The sequence below is a fragment of the Saimiri boliviensis genome, chromosome X (genome assembly GCF_048565385.1).
Source record: "Saimiri boliviensis isolate mSaiBol1 chromosome X, mSaiBol1.pri, whole genome shotgun sequence".
NCBI lineage: Eukaryota > Metazoa > Chordata > Mammalia > Primates > Cebidae > Saimiri > Saimiri boliviensis.
Window position 1 is genome coordinate 127,309,342 of NC_133470.1, and position 20,691 is coordinate 127,330,032.

Here is a 20,691-nt window from a genome sequence, read left to right on the forward strand (position 1 = left end):
GTATGAATGATAAGGCTAGTGGCCACTGTTCATTGAACACTTTTTAGGTACCAGGCACTGTGCTGAGGTGTTTCCTATCCATAGTCTCACTGAACTAGTACAGAACAGAGCAAGGCCTGGGTACCAAACGTGGCCACCTCTAGAGCTTAGCTCGTAATCATTATGCTTGACTCTCTTTATTAAGTCGTCATCAAAGCAAACAGTTGGATTTGTTGCCTATGGTGATCTCAGTGAAGCAAACCAAAATTTGTCCTCCTTCCCAAGGCAGCCCATCCCTATCTTGCAGGTACAAATGGGGCACTGATGCCCTGGCAGTGTTCCTGAGCAAGGGTCTCTCCAGGGCGCTCTCTCTTGGCAGGCTGGGAGAGGCTAAAAGGGCAGCCATGCCCGAGCTCAGGCCTGGGGAGTCTTTGAGCATGAAAACAAGCAAGGCTGAAGGGGTGGGAGGGATACCAGGCTAATTCTCTAACCAACTATGTGACCTCAGGCAAGTCTCGCCATTTTCTTTTTCCAGGCTTCACCCAGCCAAATTCCCGAGGCTGGGTGAATGAATGTGAATGCATTTTGACAAGTAGAAAATGCTGTTTGAATGCAGAATATTAGAATTTGTAGTAGAGGGGCACCTTATCAGTTCATAGTGACTGTGCAATTGAGAATAGGAAAAGGCAGAATCTTAGGGGCAGGTGCCAGGGCGGATGAGGAGACTGTGTTGGCAGGATGTGGTTTCCAGATTGGCAATCATTCAAGGACTGGGTTCTAACACTGTGTTTCCTTCAGGTCGGCATTGTCAGATCCTGGTGGAATCATGCCAAAGATTATGATTCCTCAGTATTGAGCCTGGAAGGTTCTTTAGCAATCCTTCTGCCAAGACCCCTGCTGAGATCCAAAGAGCTTAGATGGGTGCGGTAATGGAGAGGGGGCTGAAAGAACAGGAAAGAAAAGCAGCATTTAGTTCAGGAGACAAGTGAGTGGGGAGAGAACAAAGGGAGAGAAATAAGGGTATGGGAAGAGGTGAGTTTGGGAGAGAGAAAAGGGGTCTTTGAGGAAGAAAATCTGAGAGCTCTGTAGAAAGCAAGGTCTTGAAGGAGAGGGAGGATATGGTGCTATGAAAAGAGGAATCTAGAAGGAGAAATAAGAGAGATTCTAAGGAAGAGGGTGCGGGAATGGGAGGACTCTGGGAGAAGGAGTTAGGGTCTAGGGCAAAGAGAGGCTTAGAGACATTTCACCCTCACTATTCCACTAATAGAAGTTCTTGTCACAGTTACCAATGACCACATGTCACCAAATCCAATGGCCACTTTTTAGTTCTTAATTTCCATGACCTCTATGCACTATTCAATGCCCTTTATAACCTGGTTCTTCTTGAAATGTTTTCTCCTCTTGGCCTGTGTGATAACCACACTCCCCTGGTTTCCCTCTTATCTTTCTGTGTACTTCTTCATTGGTTCCTCCACCTCTGCCGGACCCTTAAATATGGGCTCTTCTCAGGAGCCTGAACTAAGTCTTCATTCCTCACTCTGCACTCCGACTCTGGGAAGTCTGATTTATTCTCTGTTGTTTCAGTTATCCTCGATCATGTGACAACTTCCAGATCATAATTTTCAGCCCAGACTCACCTGAGCTTCATGCCTCTATAGACTGGCATCTCCATTTGGATAGCTGAAAGGTGTCTCAAATGCAACATGTCCAGGGTCTTGCTCTGTTGCCTGGATTGGAATGCAGTGGCATGATCACAGCTCACAGTAACCTTGAACTCCTGGATTGAAGCAATCGTCCTGCCTCAGCCTTCAATTAGCTGAGACTACAAGCATGTGCCACCATGCCCAGCTAATTTATATATATATATATATATATATATATATATATATATATATATATTTATTTATTTATAGAGGTGGTATCACACTATATTGCACAGGCTAGTCTCAAACTCCTGGGCTCAAGCCATCCTTCTGCTTCAGCCCCACGAAATGCTGGGATTATAGGTGTGAGCCACTATGCCCAAAATTGTATCCTTGATTTCCCTTTGAACTGAAACCAGTCCTCTCTTAGTCTTCTCTCTTTGAAAAAGCCAACTGTTTAAGCCAGAAACCTCAGAGTTAGCCTTAATTCCATTATTTTCTCTCTGACCCTCATTGCATCTGAACTGTAAGTCTTTCCCATTCTACCTCCAAAATTTAGCTCTTTCGTCCATCTGCTGGTTTCCACTTACACTCTCCGTAGCATCATCGCTCACCAGGATGCAGTAATACCCTTCTGATTTTCCTACTTTTCCTTTTGGCTTTCTGCAGTCCATTCTCTACCTAGTACTATGATTTGGCTCCTACCTAGCTCTCCAAACTGGTTTCATACTAGTCTCCTCACTCCCTACTCTCCCAACTGGCTTCCTTTCAGTTTCTCAAGCCTACCATGGTCTGCCTCCCCTTTAGGCCTTTACAAGTCCCGTTCCTTCTGCCTGGAGCTCTTTCTGGACCCTGATCCTACCCCACCTTCAGATGGTTTTGTCTAGAAAACTCCTTATTCTTTACGGCTCAGCTTAGGTGTTATTTCCCTGATTCCTGGGGCCTCTTAGTTGGATGTCCCTCCTCTGTGCTGCTACAGCATCTCGTTATCCCCCATCAATTGCCTTGGGCTGTATTTGTTGTTGCTGCTCCTACATAGGAGGGTTTGACTTTCTTTTTATTTTTTATTTTCTTAATTTAATTTTTATTTTAGGTCCAGGGGTATATGTGCAGGTTTGTTATACAGGTAAACATGTGTCATGGGGGTTTGTTGTGCAGATTGGGTTTGGCTTTCAATTGTTATTTTCATCACTATTCTAGTCTAGTTTACAGTAGGTGCACCATTGAATTGATAGAATCAGACTGAGAAGAGATTGTGGTAAGAAGGGAAATAGTAGATGGTTTGAGAGGCAGTGGATAAGCAGATCTAGGAGGAGAAATGTTGAGCAAGTGCTTCCTAAGCACTAATGCACAGACTGAAGAAGAAAGGAAAATAGTGGTGGAGGATCACCAATAGGAGGAAACTAAGGCCAATGTAACAAGATTTGTATATTATTTAAAGCTTATTCAATTTAAAAGACTATTTGTAATTTCAAACTTATTCTTTGAATACTTGGTATTAAGGTTTCTTTTGTAAAATAAGAGGTGATAGTATTTTCCAATGCCCTTAATTACAAAATTAAAAGTTTGGCAAACATATGTTGATTTCCCCGCCATTTAAAAAAATTTTGTAATGGCACTGGTCCACAAAATCCCAAATCAAGGAGAGCTCTGGGACCACTTTACACTCTTATTTAGGAAATGACCTAAATGTCTTTCAACTAGTGAATGAATAAACTGGTACATCTGTGTAATGGAATACTACCTCACAATCAAAAGGAATGTACTATTGATACACACAGCTACATGGGTGAAGCTCAGATGTATTATGCTGAATGAAAGAAGCCAGACGCAAAAAGCTGCTGAACGTTCTGTTCTATTTATATGACATTATTGAAATGACACTACGTTAGGGATGGAGAAGAGATTAATGGTTGCCAGGGGCTGGGGTGGTGGAAGGGGTTGACTACAATGGTGTGGCATAAGGGAATTATTTGGGAGGTTGAAACTCTAATCGTTGTTACATAACTCTATGCGTTTGTCAACATTTATGGAGCTGCACGTCGGAAGGAGTGAATTTTATATATCTCTCCACATTTTGTCATTCAGAAACTTAAAAATATATCTATGCAAATTTAAAAATAAATGAAAAATGTTAGTTAACAAATTATTGAGGACTCCAAAGGACTTTTATTTGTCTAACCTCCAAAGGGTTATATCTGTTGACATTGAACATATTTGAAATTAAAACTTACATTTTAACTATTTATGTATTACTTTAAAATGAGAATTATAAACCTATTACATGATGGCATAAATAATATATATTTATGACAAATAATTATAGTTTTCAAAAGCATGGCAAGAAAGTGGCATTATAGTCAGTTTTTGCAAATCTCTTTAACGTCTGGCTGAGCACAGGACAGCTCGATTCTCATATCTGCTCTTGTACTCCGGCTGTTGCAGTATGTGATTTTTGGTTGAAGCGTGTGAAGAAAATCCATCTCCACAAAGATAGGGAGGTAGAGAAGGTGAGTAGTTAATAGTCTTTTTAGGCAGAATTCTAAGAATGATATCCAAATGACTCTCACCTGCCTATAAATTCCCTCTCTTTTGAGAGTGTTTCTGATGAGGTATCACTCCCATGTTTGTGTTAGTCATAAGGCAAAGGGAAATTGTCAAGGCTGTACTCATCTAATCATGGGAGTCCTTTAAAAGAGGGTTTTTGGCTAGGTGCAGTGGCTCACACCTGGAATCCTAGCACTTTGGGAGGCGGAGGTGGGCAGATCGCCTGAGCTCAGGAGTTTGAGACTCCCCTGGGCAACATGGCAAAACTCATCTCTACTAAAAATGCAAAGATTAGCTGGGTATGGTGGTGCGTGCCTGTAATCCCAGCTATTCTGGAGGCTGAGGCAGGAGAATCACTTGAGCCCTGGAGGTGGAGGTTGCAGTCAGCCAAGATTGCACCACTGCACTCCATCGTGGGCCACAGAGTGAAACCCTGTCTCAAAAAAATAAAGTTTTCTAGTGGTGGAAGAGGAAATGGGAAGTCAGAGAGATGCCAACTGTGAGAAGTACTTGACTATGCCATTGATGGTTTCCTAATGAAGAGCTGCATAAGGAGTATAGGTAGCCTCTAGGAGCCATGAGCAGCCTCTGGATGACAGCCAGCAAGTCAAGGGGGCCTCAGACCCACACCCTGAAGTACCTGGATTCTGCTAACAACCTGAGCTTGGAAGGGAACTTTTTCCCAGAGCCTCCAGGTAAGAGTGTAGCTCAGCTGACCACTTCACCTCAGCCTTGTGAGACCCTAAGCAGGGAACTCAGGTGAACACACCTGGACTTCTGACCTATATAACTGCAAGATGATAAATGGGTATTGTACTAAATTGTTAAGTTTGTGGTGATTTGTTATGGCAGCAATAGAAAACTAATAAATGGTGTGGGGATTCTTCTTGATAACTACACCTAAGCATCACATGTGGTAGTTTCTTAATGTTTCTTTGCAATGTTGAATCTGAAACCAAACTTTATCAGTGAACCTTTTGAACTCTGTTTCATTAAAATCTACTGGTTGGCCAGGCAACCTGGCTTACACCTGTAATCCCAGCACTTTGGGAGGCTGAGGTGGGTGGATTGCTTGAGGTCAGGAATTCAAAAATAGCCTGGCCAATATGGCAAAACCCTGTCTGTACAAAAAATACAAAAAAAAATAGCCAGGTGTGGTGGTGTACGCCTGTAATCTCAGCTACTTGGGAGGCTGAAGCACAAAAATTGCTTGAACCCAGGAGGTCAAGGTTGCAGTGAGCCAAGATCACGCCACTGTGCTCCAGCCTGGGCAACAGAGTGAGATTCTGTCTCAAAAAAAAAAAAAAAAAAATCCATTGCACTTTGAATGGATCTGTTATCCATGCATGATTTTGTAACATCATGCAGGAGTCATCTGGAAAATATTAGTCTACCCAGTTATGCAAATCTTACCATTGTTGACTCACTTTTTGATTGTGTAATATTAAAAAATCACATTCATCAATATCCCCACTAATTTTGTCAGAAAGCTCTTTAAGATATTGGGAAGCTCTCAAGTTCACAGTGGCTGATACAGATTTTCAAAAATTGTGCTTTTTACTTGAAAGCTTAAATGTTATCATTGAGAACAAATAGTATCAGTTGTTATTTTTTTTCTAGGTGACAGGATAATTCTGTCCATTTTAAACAATATACTGGCCAGGCACCCAAGTTTGAATAACCGCAATTTGTATGTCTATCATTCAAGTGAAACAAAAAGTACTCCCCAGCACTTTGGGAGGCTGAGGCAGATGGAATGCTTGAGCCCAGGAGTTTGAGACCAGCCTAGGGAACATAGTGACACTGTGTCTCTATTAAAAAAAGAAAATTAGCTGGGCATGATGGCACAACCTATAGCACCAGCTACTTGGGAGGCTGAGGTAGGAAGATTTCTTGAGGCTGGGAGATCAAGGCTGCAGTGAGCCATGATGGCACCACTGCACTCCAGCCTGTGTAACAGAGCCAGACCCCGCCTATAAAAAACAAAAGTTCCCCAAAAATTGGCTAGTTTAGCTTGCAAGTCAATTGTACAAGTGCTTTTCCCCCTGACAACAATTGCACTTCAGTGTGCAGTAGAAATGCTTTATATATTTATATATCTTTCCTATTTGTCACACACATGATTACAAACACATATTCAAAAGGTTGATATTGAATAAAAATTAGTAACTTTTTGGGCAAAGGATATGAACAGACACCTCTCAAAAGAAGATTTTTTTATTCGGCCAAAAAGCATATGAAAAAAAGCTCATCATCACTGGTCATTAGAGAAATGCAAATCAAAGCCACAAAGAGATATCATCTCATACCAGTTAGAATGGCAATCACTAAAAAGTCAGGAAGCAACAGATGCTGGAGAGGATGTGAAAAAATCGGAATGCTTTTATACTGTTGGTGAGAGTGTAAATTAGTTCAACCATTGTGGAAGACAGTGTGGCGATTCCTCAAGGATCTAGAGCCAGAAATACCATTTGACCCAGCAATCCCATTACTGGGTACATACCCAAAGGATTACAAATCATTCTACTATAAGACACATGCACATGTATGTTTAGTGCAGTACTGTTCACAATAGCAGAGACTTGGAACCAGCCCTAATGTCCATCAAAGACAGACTGGATAAAGAAAATGTGGCACCTAAACACTATGGACTACTATGCAGCCATAAAAAAGGATGAGTTCATGTCCTTTGCAGGGACATGGATAAAGATGAAAACCAACATTCTTAGCAAACTAACACAGGAACAGAAAAACAAACACCACATGTTTTCACTCATAAGCGGGAGTTGAACAGTGAGAACACATGGACACAGGGAGGGGAACATCACACACCAGGGCCTGTTGGGGGTTGGGGCTAGGGGAGGGACAGCATTAGGAGAAATACCTCATGTAGATGATGGGTTGATGGGTGCAGCAAACTGCCATGGCATGTGTATACCTATGTAACAAACCTGTACATTCTGCACATGTATCCCAGAACTTAAAGTAAAATTTACAAATGTTAATAACTTTTGCTGTTTCATTGAAACATTCTTGAATGAACCTTAAATGTATTCTACCAGGAATACATTGATAATGAAGAACATTAATACAATGTAGTGTCACTACCTTGATCCATGGTAAGTCGCCAGCACTTTTACCCACCACTGCTTTTTCTCCCTCAGTGCAAATGTCAACATAGCAAAAAAGGCAAATTATGTCTTAGTACTATCATGAAACTAGATAGTTTTTTGTTTGCTTGTTTGTTTTTAGATACAGGGTCTCACTCTATCACCCAGGCTGGGGGGCAGTCCTAGCTCACTATAGCCTTGAAGTTCTAGGCTCAAGTGATCCTCCCATCTCAACCTCCTGAGTAGCTAGGATAACAGGTGTGCACCACCATGCCAAGTTAATTTTTATTACTTTTATTTTTGTAGAGACAGGGTCTCATATGTTTCCCAGGCTGGTCTGCAACTCCTGGCTTCAAATGATCCTACTGCCTCAGACTCCCAAAATGCTGGGATTACAGGTGTGAGCCACCATGCCCGTCCCCATGAAAGCAGTTTTGACTGAACCTCCTGAATCTTAAGGGCTCCCTGGGTCTTTGAACCACATTTTTTTGGCTGCTGATCTAGGCTAAGGCTGGAAGGGGAGGGAAGAGGCCTGGGGAAGAGTGGAGATGAAATTTTAATTATGCTTAGAAATGCCCTGTCAGTAGAGGAGGTAGCTGGGCATGAAGAGGCGGAGAGGATTCCAAAGGACTTCTGCTATTGCTGTGCCGCATCCTCCTCCTGACCTGCCTTGTTCATGAGCTGTCCCAGCCAAGTCAACAGTGACCCTCTATAACTACTCTTATCCTGGGATCTTGGGTGCTCTGTCTTACAAGGCCCCAATAGGAACAAAGAATCCTACCCTGGCCCATGCACCTGTCATGGCTGTCTGCCACCCTACCTTGGAGCCCCAAGGCTTCTTGCTAGACTAAATGTATTAGTCTTCTCAGAACAACTACCTGTGTCAACACTATTCCATTTGCATGAAATGAACGCCTTCCATGTTCCCAGCCCTGTGTCAGGTGCTGATGGGAGGGAGGAGACGAGACTAAGCCACAGAACCTCGATAGAGAGGCTTGATTCCTCTCAGAAAAACTGCCTGGAAAGAGGGCTGACACCCCTACATGGGGGAAAAGCTCAAATGAGGGAGGCAGATGTTAGTGTGGCTCGGAGGCTTCCTTAAGTCAGTGCGGATTCAAGGAGGACCTGGAAGGGAGAGCAGAATTTGTGTCATGGGGAAGACAGAAGGTGTTTTAGGCTTGGCAGGGCTTGGGGGTAGGGATGGTCATGTGCAGGGACACTGTAGTAACAAGCCTGCCGGAGGGAAGGGGGAGAGCAGGGTGGAGTCAGAGGTGAGGCTTGAAGGTATACGGAAAATGTATGAACGCCTCACTTATTCCCATCATTCATGAGCTACCATTGCAGGTGTCCGAGCAGGATGGAAGCTATGTTCTCGGAAGCCAAAACTGGCCCAGTGTGCAAAAACACCTGCAAGTGTGTAGGATAGAAAGCAAATACCAGCTTCCATACAGAATTTCATTTCGTCCTCACTGCAGTCCTAGGAGATGGGTACTATTGTTTCCATTTCCAGGAAACTGAGGCGCAGAGATTGGTTCACTTACCCAACATCACCTGTGTGGTAAAGGATGGAGGAAGGCTTCCAACCTCGGCCTGCTTCTAAAGCCTGGGCTCGGAATAGCTACAATGTATGCGATGATGGAGGGGCAAAAGGAACAATCATAACAGTCACCATTTACTGAGTGCTAAGTGCATGTCAGGTTTTAAGCAAAATTCATGCACTATTTCTTTTGATCTTCACTGCAACTCTGTGAAGTAGGAACCGTTATTCTTCCCCCGCATGCAAGTATAGCCATAGGGCCCAAACTTTTTTCCACTTTAAGATTGACTGCAGAAGTACAGGCATTAGACAAGAAGGGCCTGAGTTAGAGTGGTAGCCAGACTTTTCAATAGCTCCTTGAGCCTGGATAAATTGCTTGATCTTTCATGCCTCAGTTTTCTGCTTACCTTTATGTTTTTCTTCTTCTTCTTTTTTTTTTTTTTTTGAAATGGAGTCTCACTCTGTCACCCAGGCAGTAGTGTATTTGTGCTATCTTATTTCACTGCAACTTCTGCCTCCCACGGTTCAAGTGATTCTCATGCCTCAGCCTCTCAAGTAGCTGGGATTACGGGTGCTGCAAGCCACCACACCTGGCTAATTTTTGTGGTTTTAGTAGAGACAGGGTTTCGAACTCCTGACTTCAGGTGATCCACCCGCCTCAGGCAGACTACCCAAAGTGTTAGTATTACAGGCATGAGCCACTGCGCCCGGCCTCTCCTCACCTTTAAATGGCAGCAATAACAGTAACGACCTCAAAAGATTTTTGTGGTGTCAATAATAAAGCACTTAGCAAGGTGCCTGGCACACAGTAAGCGCTCAATAGATGTGAGCTATTTTTCTTGTGATTGTTTCTGTTAGTTTCTCAAGATCCACCTCCTAGGCAGGTAGCTGCCACTACTTCCTAGTATCTGTTGCTTACTTAGCCAGGATCATCAGGACACCAAGACTAAAAGGAGGAGAAGCAAGACCACACTACTGAGAATTCAGCATCGCTTCATGTTCCCAAGGTCTCAGGCGAGGCTGGGAAAGGGGGCTCTCTCAGAGAAGAGGGACTGAAGAGGCTGGCCCAGGGAGCCAGGAGAGGAGTTGGCTGGAAGGACAGGAGCAGAAGGGAAGGAGCCCGGCTGGGAGTGATGTTCCCAAACACCTCCCTCCTGCCTGCCTTTTTCCTCACAGTTTTGTTTTTCTAGACTTCTGCAGTCCAAATGAAGAGCAAATGGGGAGCCGTGAGAGGTTCTGCCAAGAGAGCCCGCACCACATGGGCCACAGCCCTGGCTCAAATGGTGGACCAAGCGGCAGAGGGTGTAGGAAGAGTGCTGACCCGGCAACAAACTGTTCTCCAGAGGGGACCCCCCTTCCCAGGAACCCAGGGGATTGCATACAAGAGTTGGCACATTTGGGACATTTGGACTTGAGGGCAGAGGCCCCAGGCACCATTTGCTATTTATGATTTGGAGGCAGGCCCGAGTTAGGGAGAGAAACTTCTTCTCTGCTTCTTTTTCAGAGCAGGCCCCTGTCTTACTTCAGGCCTCCACCCAGCACCCTCACTGGATGTTTAGGCCTCCTGCCCTCAACCCCAAGGGCCCCAGCTTGCAAGGCAAGAGGCCAGAGGGAAAGAGGAAGAGCTCCTTTTCAGAGATGAGCACAGAACCGCAGAACTTGTTGCTGGAGCTTTCAACCCGGCATTCAACATTCTCCTCCCTCTGTTCCTGCTGGCAAAGACCCTCGCTGTTCCTGAGACAGCCCACTCTCCCCACTGCTTCCCAGTGGCAGGGCAGGGCTGGGCAGTGGTTAGGAGCACAGAGACTCCCCGAGTTCAAATCCCAATCTTATTACTTTTAGCTTTGTGACCTTGGGTAAATTACCCAGTCTCATCTTTAAAATGCAGTTTTTAATGGTATCTTCCTCACTGGGTTGTTTGTGAGACTTCGATTAATTCACACAGAGTGCTTAGAACAATGCCTGGCATATAAATGTTTAACAAATGTTCTCTACTCTTATGATCCACCTCTGTGCCACTTTTCTCTGCCAGAATTACATTTCCAGCTTCTCTCTGCCTCCTTAAACTCAGTCCAGCTCAATCTCCTCCTCCTCCATGAAATCTTTGGGCAGTATCCAGTCTCCTGACCTCTGTTACGTGTGGCAACGAGACCAGAGCCATTTTGAGAGCAAAGGACTATGACGTGAACTGCACTAACTAAATGAATCACAGAATAACATCTGCACTAATCGCCTTAGTGCTATCAAACTTTCTGACTGTGAGCCACAGTAAGAAATATATTTTACAGCATGGACCAGTCTACGCATTTGGTATCACTGTGTACATTTGATACACAATGCATTTGTATATAAACGTTGTATAGAATATGAAAAAATAAAATGAGCTGGGTGTGTTGGCACACACATTTTGTCCCAGTTACTTGGGAAGCTGAGGTGGAAGGACTGCTTGAGTCCAGGAGGTCGAGGCTGCAGTGAGCTGTGATCATGCCACTGCATTCCATCCTGGGCAACAGAGTGAGACTGCGTCTGAAAAAAAAAAAGGAAGAAAGAAAGACGAAAGAAAGAAAGAAAGAAGAGAAAGAAAGGGAATAAAGAAAAAGAAAAAAATACACTGTCCCAAGAATAACCCTGAGTCTTTCCTCCAAAGGCCCCAAACCCTGAAAAGATTACAGGTGAATGGGGTGTTTGTGGGACAGAGACAGAATCAAGGGAGGCTGCAGTGGATGGTGTGTGGAAACAGAAGACCAGAGAGCAGGCTGAGCTCAGATGTCAAAGGGCGTCAACTGCCACACAAAAGAGTCTGGACATTTTCTATAGACACTGGAATTTTCTAAGCAGAGGAAGACAATACTTGGCTATGTGTTTTGGAAAGATCTCTGGGACAGCTGTGAGGAGAATGGACTGGAAAGGCTAACCCACAGAGAGGGAAAACCATGAGGAAGCTCTGTTGAGCATCCAGGTGAGAGAGAACAGATAAGGCCATAATTCAAGAAACACCTGGAAGAGTGGAGAACATGGCGGAGACAAAAGTCAGAAATGGTGAAGACTGAAATCAGCAGCGGAAGATTTGAGCTTGGGTAGCTGGGTCAATATGATGCTGGTTTCCAAGGTAGGTACAGAGGAAATTTGTCCAGGGACAAAACAGTTTTGGAATAAGTTTGAGATACCCATTGGGAAAATTTCACTGGGAAACATAATTCTCATTCTTCCGCTTATTCAATAAACATTTATGGGACTGATGTAAACTAACGTTTTATTTTGCCAAAGTAGAAACATTAAAGAAATAAAGTAATTTCTATCATTACCATCATTTCAAATAACATTTACTACCAAAAATTAGGAAGAGCATACTCTCAGAATGAAGGACAGCCCTTTATAATTTTTTTTTTTTTTTTTTTGAGACAGAGTCTCACTCTGTGGCCTAGGCTGTATAGTGCAGTGGTGCAATCACGGCTCACTGCAATCTCTGCCTCCTGGGTTCAAGCAATTCTCCTGCCTCAGCCTCCCAAGTAGCTGGGATTACAGGTGTGTGACACCATGCCTGGCTAATGTTTGCATTTTTAGTAGAGACGGGTTTTTGCCATGTTGGCCAGGCTGGTCTTCAACTCCTGACCTCAAATCATGTGCCCACCTCAGCTTCCCAAAGTGCTGGGATTTCAGGTGTGAGCCACGGCTCCAGGCCTAGTTCTTTATAACTGAATAAATTTATTTATCGAAAAACTTTCCTAGTAAAGTTTTTCTCATTTTGCCACGAAAACATTGCTGTATAACATCAGCCTGGGCTGTGGACTGTAACTGGAGAACCACTGATTCGAGGAATGGGCAGAGGAAGACAGGCCAGCAAAAGAGACCATGAGGCATGATTCCAGAGGCAGGAGGAAAACCAGGAAAGTGTGATCATGGAGGCCAAAAGACAGGAGAGTTTCAGAAATGAGGACTTGGCGCCAATTTGCAGTTGGCTGAGGTGTGAATGGGAAGGCGGGAAAACTGGAAGTCTAGCATGTAGACTACTTTCAACAAATTTGAAAGTGAGAGGAAAGAAAAAAGAGAGGAAAACTGGAAGTCTAGCATGTAGACTACTTTCAACAAATTTGAAAGTGAGAGAAAGAAAAAAGAGAGGAAAGGAGAGGGAGAGAGCAAGCAAGAGAACACACAGTGGAGGGGGAGTTCTTGTTTTTTGGGGGATAACAGAGACAAGCATTTTGTAATCAGAAGAGAAAGAGCTGATAGAGGGAAGCTGAACTTTCCTGAAGACAAGAAGCATAACAAATGGTTGGAGGAAGGGCCCAGGAAGGAGGTGGATGAGGCCAAGGCCCAGGCAGAGGGATTAGCTTTTAACTAGAGGGGCACCTTGTCCCCTGAGAAGAGAGGGCTGGAGGGGAAGGAAGTTGGAAAGGCAGGCCAAGTTTGAGGGGGGAGTGGGGCAGAGAGCACTGAGGTAATTCACGCTTGAAGGCCTCTGTTTTCTCAAGGAAGTAGAAGGAGAGGTTATTCCGTGCAGAGAGAGGGGAGGAGCAGGAACACGGTAAGGAGCTGAAGGAAGTTTGGAATGTGGCCAAACTGAATGTGGAGGCTGGAGCTGGGGCCTTGACGAGGGAACATGCTCAAGGATGACTGAGGGGCGCCAGCGGGGCAGCTGAAGTTGAGTCTACCTTCTCCCTGTGGGTCTTGTCTCCCTCACTAAGCTTGAGGCAGAGTCCACGGCACTTTCCTTTCCCGTCCGTCCCCTTGCTAGGCAATGCTCGCCCAGTTTGGCCCAGAGGAGTCACCCAGTACTCTCAGAAAGGTCTAGGAAAGCGATCACTGGCAAAACCCAGAAGCGCTATAGGACTGTTACGGGGAACAGAGGTAAGATCTTAACTGTTCTGATAGGAAGTTCTCCATCTTGGTTGATCCAGACCTTTTCTGCTACCCTGCTGACCAGTTTAATCCTGTTTCGTGTTAAGTGAAAAGGAGAACAGCCAGCTTTTGCCCAGCAACACTTGCAGGCCTTAAATCTTACAGGCCAGGAAAAAGCCAACAAGAGGAGCCAGCGGCTTCACGTCCCACAAGCTAAAGGAGGCCGAGGCAATTCCTAGGAGGTAGCAAGACAGAACCATTGCATAGGAAGGACAAAGCCGTGGAAACAGGACTGAAGGCTCCCCGGGCTCCAGGAGAGCATGCTGGGAGCTGCGTGTAAGCAGAACCCTGAGGACTGCTGCTCAGGGGAGTGAAGGGACTGGACAGCTCCTAATGTGAAGGGGGTGACTGAAGGAACACGAGCTGAAGGTGGGAGGTGGCATGATGGGTGGCATGGTTGGGTGTGGTCGGGCGTGAGCCCCGAGCTCAGGAGGAATATATGCCTCTGAATCCTCTCCTTCCTTCCTTCTGCCTATTCTCAGAGGCCACTTAGAGGTGGAAAAGATCCTAGAGTATGACAACAAGTGCTGTGCTGCTTTCTCCTTCGCACGCCGTCTCCTCCTTTCACCAACGATGCAGTCAGTACAAGCAAACGCTCAGCTCAGGAAGGTAAACTTAGCAAGAACTCTCAGAGACTGATAGGTGCTCCAGCTCCCCGACAACCCTCTCTTTCCCCACGAGATTTCCCTCTTCAGGACCCAGGATCCAGCTTGCACTTAGAAAATTCAGGGACAGAGAGCGCACTCCAGTCCGAGGCAGCACGTTCCACTGAACTCATTTCACCTCATATAATAAACCTCTTTTTATTGAGGGCTGGGACTGTGCCAGGCCCTTGGGTTAGGTGGTGACTGAGCCGTTAGAAAGTTTTCCTTTGATTGAGCCAAAATGTGTCTCTCTGTAGCTTCCAGCTATGGGCCTCAGCCCTGCCCTTTGAAGTCACCCAGAACAAGTGTAATCTCATTGCAGTCTAATCCTCAGATACTTGAAAATATCTATCATTTCCCTCAGCTTTCTGTCCTCTACAGATAAACATTTCTTTCTTGGTTTATTTTTACTTTTAGTGCCTTTCCTTTATATTACTCCAATAATATCAGTTCATTGTGGAACTTTTTAGAAAATTCAGAAAAACATAAAGTAAAAATCCATCCTACTGTTACTCCCAGAAATGACAACCCTAGCACTGTTTCTAATCACCAGTCTTATTTCTTCTCTGCACGCTGTCCATTCTACGCTTCTTTCTTATCAAATGGGATCATCTTGTAAGTAGGATTTTAGATGCTTATTTTGTTTTCACTCACCGTATTGAAAAATACGGTAACTTTTCCCTCATTCTTCTACCATGCCAATTTTAATATGAAATTCTGTAACTGCCCAATGATTTATCTAAGCAGCTTTAAAAAGTGAGACATTTAGGTTGTTTTCAATTTTCCTTTGCTGAAAAGAACACAGTGGGACTAGAATTGGAAGTGGGGTGAAGATGGGGGCTAAGGATGTTTAGCTTCTTGAACATCCAAGAAGCTAAATCTGTGCTGGGGCTGGACACTGAGGTCAGAAGGAATATTTTTGAGATCTCTGAGGCATAAGGTCCCTGCCAGTAGGTGAACAGAGAAACAAGGAGCCCTTAAATTAGTCATGTTATTTTACCATCTGATTTTTTTTTTCATTTTCTGTGTTATAAAAATTATGCTTCCCAGAACATGATTGTGAGCACCTGCTTGATATTCAGCTGCAAGGATTTGGCCTAATTAATGTTACTGGTTTCCTATTATTGGATGCGGAGGTTGTTTCTAATTTTTGACCATTACAAACCAGACTGTGATAAACATCCAAGAAGCTAAATCTGTGCTGGGGCTGGACACTGAGGTCAGAAGGAGTATTTTTCGAGACCTCTGAAGCATAAGGTCCCTGCCAGTAGTTGTAACTAGAAGCTTTCTGGCAAAGGTCCAGACGGCTGGCTAAGGCCAAGGAGTCGCTCTGGGCTTGCCCGGGTTCAGTACCCATTCATGTAGCCCCCATCAAAGAGCGCTCAGGCTGGCAGGGTCCTATGGGACCACTGGGCCAGCATGCTTCTCTCTCCCGTGAGGGAACTGAGGCCTGGGGCTGGGGCTTGTCCTTCAGCACCTCTGCAATCAGGGAGAACTTTGCCTCTCCCCAGCACCCTGGTTCTTGAACTGGAAGCTGAGCTCTGAGGTTTGGAATCTGACCCAGAGGTCCTGTGAAGTCCTGTCTGCTCTCTTTCACTAGACCACCTACTGTTGCGGCTGGAGGGGACACTTTGGCAAATGAACTGCTCGGTAAGGGTCTGGCTGAGGGGCACTGAGCGAACACTTGAGGTTGACCCTTCAGGCAACGGGGCTTGCTGTACCCAGAACACCTTTTTTGTCCCTAACCCAGATGATGTGCTTAATGGCAGTCACCCTATATTCAGATCCACCTGGCAAGTCTATCTGAGGTTAAGCTGAAATAACAAGTGAGTACCTCATTCTCCTTAAAGGGGTCAGCTGTCTCTTCTTGCCAGGAACTGGTTTTGTTAAAGGCCTGTCTCTTCACCCGTCTGTGCCTGACAGCTCTGTGGTTTCAGAGTGCTAATGAGCTCCTCTCCTTCCCGTCTCAGGCCTTGCTACTGCCTGGGGAATTCACACAAATGGTGTGCGATTTGCCTCTTCTGTGTTTCCCTTTCTGACTTGGAGGCCAAGCAAATCCCTCACCTCCCACCGACACCATGTTTATTCAACTGGGAGAGATTTCACACCCAGGAACCCAGCTCTCCCTCCCTGAGCCCCTTCCCTAAATCCTCGTCCCACTCTCAAGTCCTCCCAACCCTGTTCTCCCGGAATAATGTATAAGACCAGGCAGGGCTTATAAAAGGGTCTCCCAGGAAAGGCCCAAAGAGTGCAGAAGGTTCTGGGAAATAGAAGACCCCACAGCCCGACTGGCTTTGGTCACCTAAGAATGGACTCTCCTGCCTGTGCTGCTTCCGCCACCCCTGTTCCAGCGCTGGCCCTGGCCCTTGCTCCGGCCCCAGCACAAGCCCCGCTGGCACTCCCTGGCCTGTTAAGCGCGTCTCCTCTTCTCTCCTCTGGACAAGAAGTAGACGGGAGTGAGAGGTAAGTGGAGCTTGGCCTTTGGCAACCTGAACTTAGGCTTGAGGGCTTCCTGAGAAAGGAAGAAAACCGAGACGTCCAGGGCATCCTGTTCTCTGTAAGGGGGAAAAGCAATGGCCTCAGAGCTCTCCCTTCACATCTCTAGCTGCAATATCTCATCCGGCTTTTCACCTCACTCATCCCGCTGGGTGGGAAGAGGGGACTTGGGGGCAGTGGGTATTGCCAAAGCCGAAGGCCAAGCAGCCAGGTCCCCATAGGCCAGGTGGGTGAGTCCCCTGAGGGGGATGAAGAGACTGCCAGGAAACCTGGGCTTAACAAAATCTAGACTGTGGGGGTGGGGAGTGTGGGGAAGGAGGACCAAAGTCTAAAGAGGCCCTTGACTGGGAGATTGCCTGTTACCCGACCATGCCATCAGAGTTTCCATTTGCTTTTTTCCTACCTCTGCAAGTCCAGTGGGGACGCATTGGGCCCAGGAATATTTCTGGTCCTCTTCCTCAGCCCAGGAAGATGGTTAGACTCTGAGCTCTACTTCTTGGAGCAGGAAGTAGAAGGCAAGATATTTTCCACCTAACCCCCATTCATTTCTCCAAACATTCAGCCTTCAACAAACATTTACTGAAACAGCTACTGTGTACCAGACATTGTGCTAGGGATTGAGGAATCAGATACGATTGAACGTGTCTTTGAGCTTAAGAAGCCCAAAGACAAGTAAATGGACAATTCCACAACAGCATGATAAGAGAAATAATAACATTTCTGAAGCCGAGAGGAGGGGCATCTGTCCTGGCCCGGGCTCAGGAGCCTTAGGAAAGGCTTCCTGGAGCAGATGGCACCTGAGCCAAGCTTTTGGGAGGCCTCTTGTTATCTCAGGGAGCCCACATTTCAGTCTCTTCCTCTACCGATTGATCTCTCCTCTTGTCCCAGAGGAGCTTGTCTCTGGAGGCCCTGGCTGTCCTCCACAAATGACTCCCTAAGGCAGATGAGGAAGCTGGTGGATTTGGTGAGTTTGAGCCCTTGTGATGCATGTTCACATGCAGCCACACGCATTCACACTGACCATGTCACTTCCCAGAGATGCCCCTGACCTCAGTCCTGGGCTGTAGATCCGAGATAGCATCCTCACAGTTTTGCCAACATTTGATTCCAACAGAGAGCAGATCCAAGTTTTCTGTGGCAATTGGAAGATGAGGAGGCCATGGTTCAGCGTGGGCCAGGGATCTGAGCAGGCCCCACAGCCACTGTGAGGCAGTGCTGGTGCCCGAGGCCTGGTCTCCTGGCACCTCGCTCCAGTGCTCTCCCACCCACAACCATCTCCCTGAATCTTTGCTGCTCCAGTAGAACTCTGTCCCCTGGACAGCCTCCAAACAGGTGTTGGAACAGAGGCAAGGAAGCAAACAACCCCCAGGATTCTGTTTACCTGTTTTTCAAACAGAACCAAGAGAGATCCCTTGTTGAGGGGTGGGTGTAGGGGGTTGCTGGGTCCCAGAGATGTCTAAGGTCTTTTCTAGATCATCTTACCTGCAGCTTTCTGACCTCTGGTACAGAGGAGGAAGTTGTCTAGCCATGTACTTTGAACCACATGCTAGCTCTTGCTTTGGACAGGCTGCCAGTGGGACAACAGCTGCTGAGGTCACCAAGGCTGAATCCAAGTTCCATCACCCTGTCAGGTAAGCTTCTGGCATCAAGCTCCAAACTTGACATAGATCCATTAGCTCTTTGCGTCTTCACAAAAGTCTTGTGAAGCAGGAGGAGGGAGGGACTGCTGGTTTATGATCGCTGTTTCATAGAAGAGAAAACTGGAGCCCAGAGAGTTTAAGGGACTTGGCCAAGGCTGTCTTTCCTGGAGGCAATGTCAATGACACCCAAGAATGATCCCCCATGGATGGGTCAGTGAAATAATCCTCAGTGGAAGTAGATGGGGGCCACAGGGCTGGAAAAATTCTTGGCTAGAAGCCTCCTGGGGTAGATAGCGGGTGTGGTCAGAGCCACAATTGACAGATGCTGTGGCTGGGTCCCCCACCCACCACTACAGGCCCACCACTACTTCCTGTGTGGGGCCATTTTGTAACAATGCAGAAGGTTCTGTTACAAAGCTCTCTTTCTTCCTTTCCCTCTGACCTCATTGTTGAAGCCAAGAGAAGGGGTTTAGGGGCTAGCTTCTTTCTTGGCCCTACTGGCCCTTCTGCACATATGAGACCTGTCTAAGTTAGGGACCATGTTTCTTCTCTGTCCACAGGCTCTTCTGGCCTAAATCTTACTCCTTCGATTATCTGTACAGTGCTGGGGAGACTTTATTGCAGAACTTTCCTATCCAGGCAACCATCAACCTATATGAGGACTCAGACAGCGAAGATGAAGAAGAGGATGAAGAGGAGGAGGAGAAGTAGGAGGCTGATGAAAAGGAGCCAGAAGGGTGTGTGAGGGTACCAGGGTTCATATCTTACAGCGCCATAGCTCATTTCTCTTCCTCACCCCTGGCCTATCCAAATGGAGGCAGCCAGAGTCTGATTGGGGTTGTTTGTCAGGCAAGTTTCCACAGACTTCAATTAGCCAGGGGTATTAGTCCAGCAGGTAGAGATTTCTGGACTGAAAATTGGGTCCTCTGGCTGCCCAGCTCACCACAGCTTACCTGACTGCCTTGTGAGCCCAGACTTCTGGCATCTCATTGTCTGGGCTGCTGTTGCGTTGACAATGGGAGCGTTCTAGGAGCTCTAGAAAAAGGAAGGCTTGCCGAAGCCCCAGGAAGCAGAGCAGGACAGGGCACGTCCTTGTGGAGGGAAGTCGTTACTCCTCAGGCCCTTTGACTCCCCAGCCTTCCCAGGTGGCCTGACTTCTGGCAGATCCATGCAAGGTTGGGGTGCCTTTTTGATGAGTCCTACAGGAAGGGAAGGGGGCGTGTAGAGAATCGGCTTGCTCTGGAGATGCCCCCCATTTTGCCTGCTATCCATTAAAGTCTGTATGTTGGCATGAGATGAATCAGTCGAAAAATAAACTTGATGGTGTTTTTCTTTTTCTTGGAACTGTGCTGATTTCTTAACTGAACTCTGCCCATGTTGTGAAGCCATGGGCAGAGGGTCAGAGACCAGTTCATTGCTGTCCCTACCTGAGGTCAGTTGATAAGTTTTTCTTCACGGGGATGTAGGGCTGGGGACCCAGCATGGGGCCAGGCGTCTTCCATCAATTTGTGAAATCCAACTTGATTGAACTTCAAGAACATCTTGGAAAGGGAACAAAAATAGCTCCCAAAAGCCAGCTTGAAAGTTGGGAGTAGGGATGGAGGTTACAGGGCAAAAGTAACAGGTACAGCCTCATTTGAGTCTCAGAGATGGCTGTGTGCATGTGGGGAGGAGGGCTACCAGGTCCTAGCAATTTTCCCCCCTCAATTCCCTTTGTATTTACCACAGCTCAGACCCTCATGCTTACTCCTGCTTCAATTATTCTTTGACTATTTTTTTCGCCTCCAGTTGTCCCTTTGCAATTCATCTTCCACACTGACCACCAAACAAGACCACATCATACCTTTGCCAACACTGCTAAACTTATCTTTTTCTTTTTGTCACAGATTCCCTTGAGAACCTGTGGCTTCTCTACTCAGAAAAATATATATGTTCACAGCACACACACACACACACGTGTGCGTGTGCACACACACACACACACACACACACAGTGGTATATCTTCACAAATCAAGTCCTTAACTTGGTATTCTAGGCCTTTCAGTTGTCTGAGTTTCGCTTGTCTCTTGAGACTCATCTCCCAACTCTTGAAGTTTACACTGCCTCTCCTCGAATGTGGTATGGTTTCTAACACTCTGTGTCCTTAACCCTGTCTGGAATGCCTTTCCACTTTTGCATGCCTCGTAAACCCTCAT

General features: G+C 46.1%; 1 protein-coding gene across 1 annotated transcript; it reads left to right on the top strand.

Annotated features, from left to right (window-relative positions):
- Positions 1-15,406: 15,406 nt before the first annotated feature.
- Positions 15,407-19,811, top strand: RIPPLY1 (ripply transcriptional repressor 1). Its single transcript, XM_074392137.1, has 5 exons — positions 15,407-16,009; positions 16,110-16,822; positions 17,744-17,819; positions 18,422-18,486; positions 19,056-19,811. Exons 2-5 carry the CDS (start codon positions 16,668-16,670, stop codon positions 19,204-19,206), a joined length of 447 nt encoding a protein of 148 aa, XP_074248238.1. The 5' UTR covers positions 15,407-16,009; positions 16,110-16,667; the 3' UTR covers positions 19,207-19,811.
- Positions 19,812-20,691: the final 880 nt, after the last annotated feature.

What these genes read in the sequence shown, in the direction of transcription:
- RIPPLY1 (XM_074392137.1), top strand. Translation starts at nt 16,668, where the DNA reads ATGGACTCTCCTGCCTGTGCTGCTTCCGCCACCCCTGTTCCAGCGCTG. An exon ending in GAAGTAGACGGGAGTGAGAG is followed by an intron (nt 16,823 to 17,743) that starts GTAAGTGGAGCT and finishes CTCTTGTCCCAG; the next exon opens with AGGAGCTTGTCTCTGGAGGC. An exon ending in TGAGGAAGCTGGTGGATTTG is followed by an intron (nt 17,820 to 18,421) that starts GTGAGTTTGAGC and finishes TGCTTTGGACAG; the next exon opens with GCTGCCAGTGGGACAACAGC.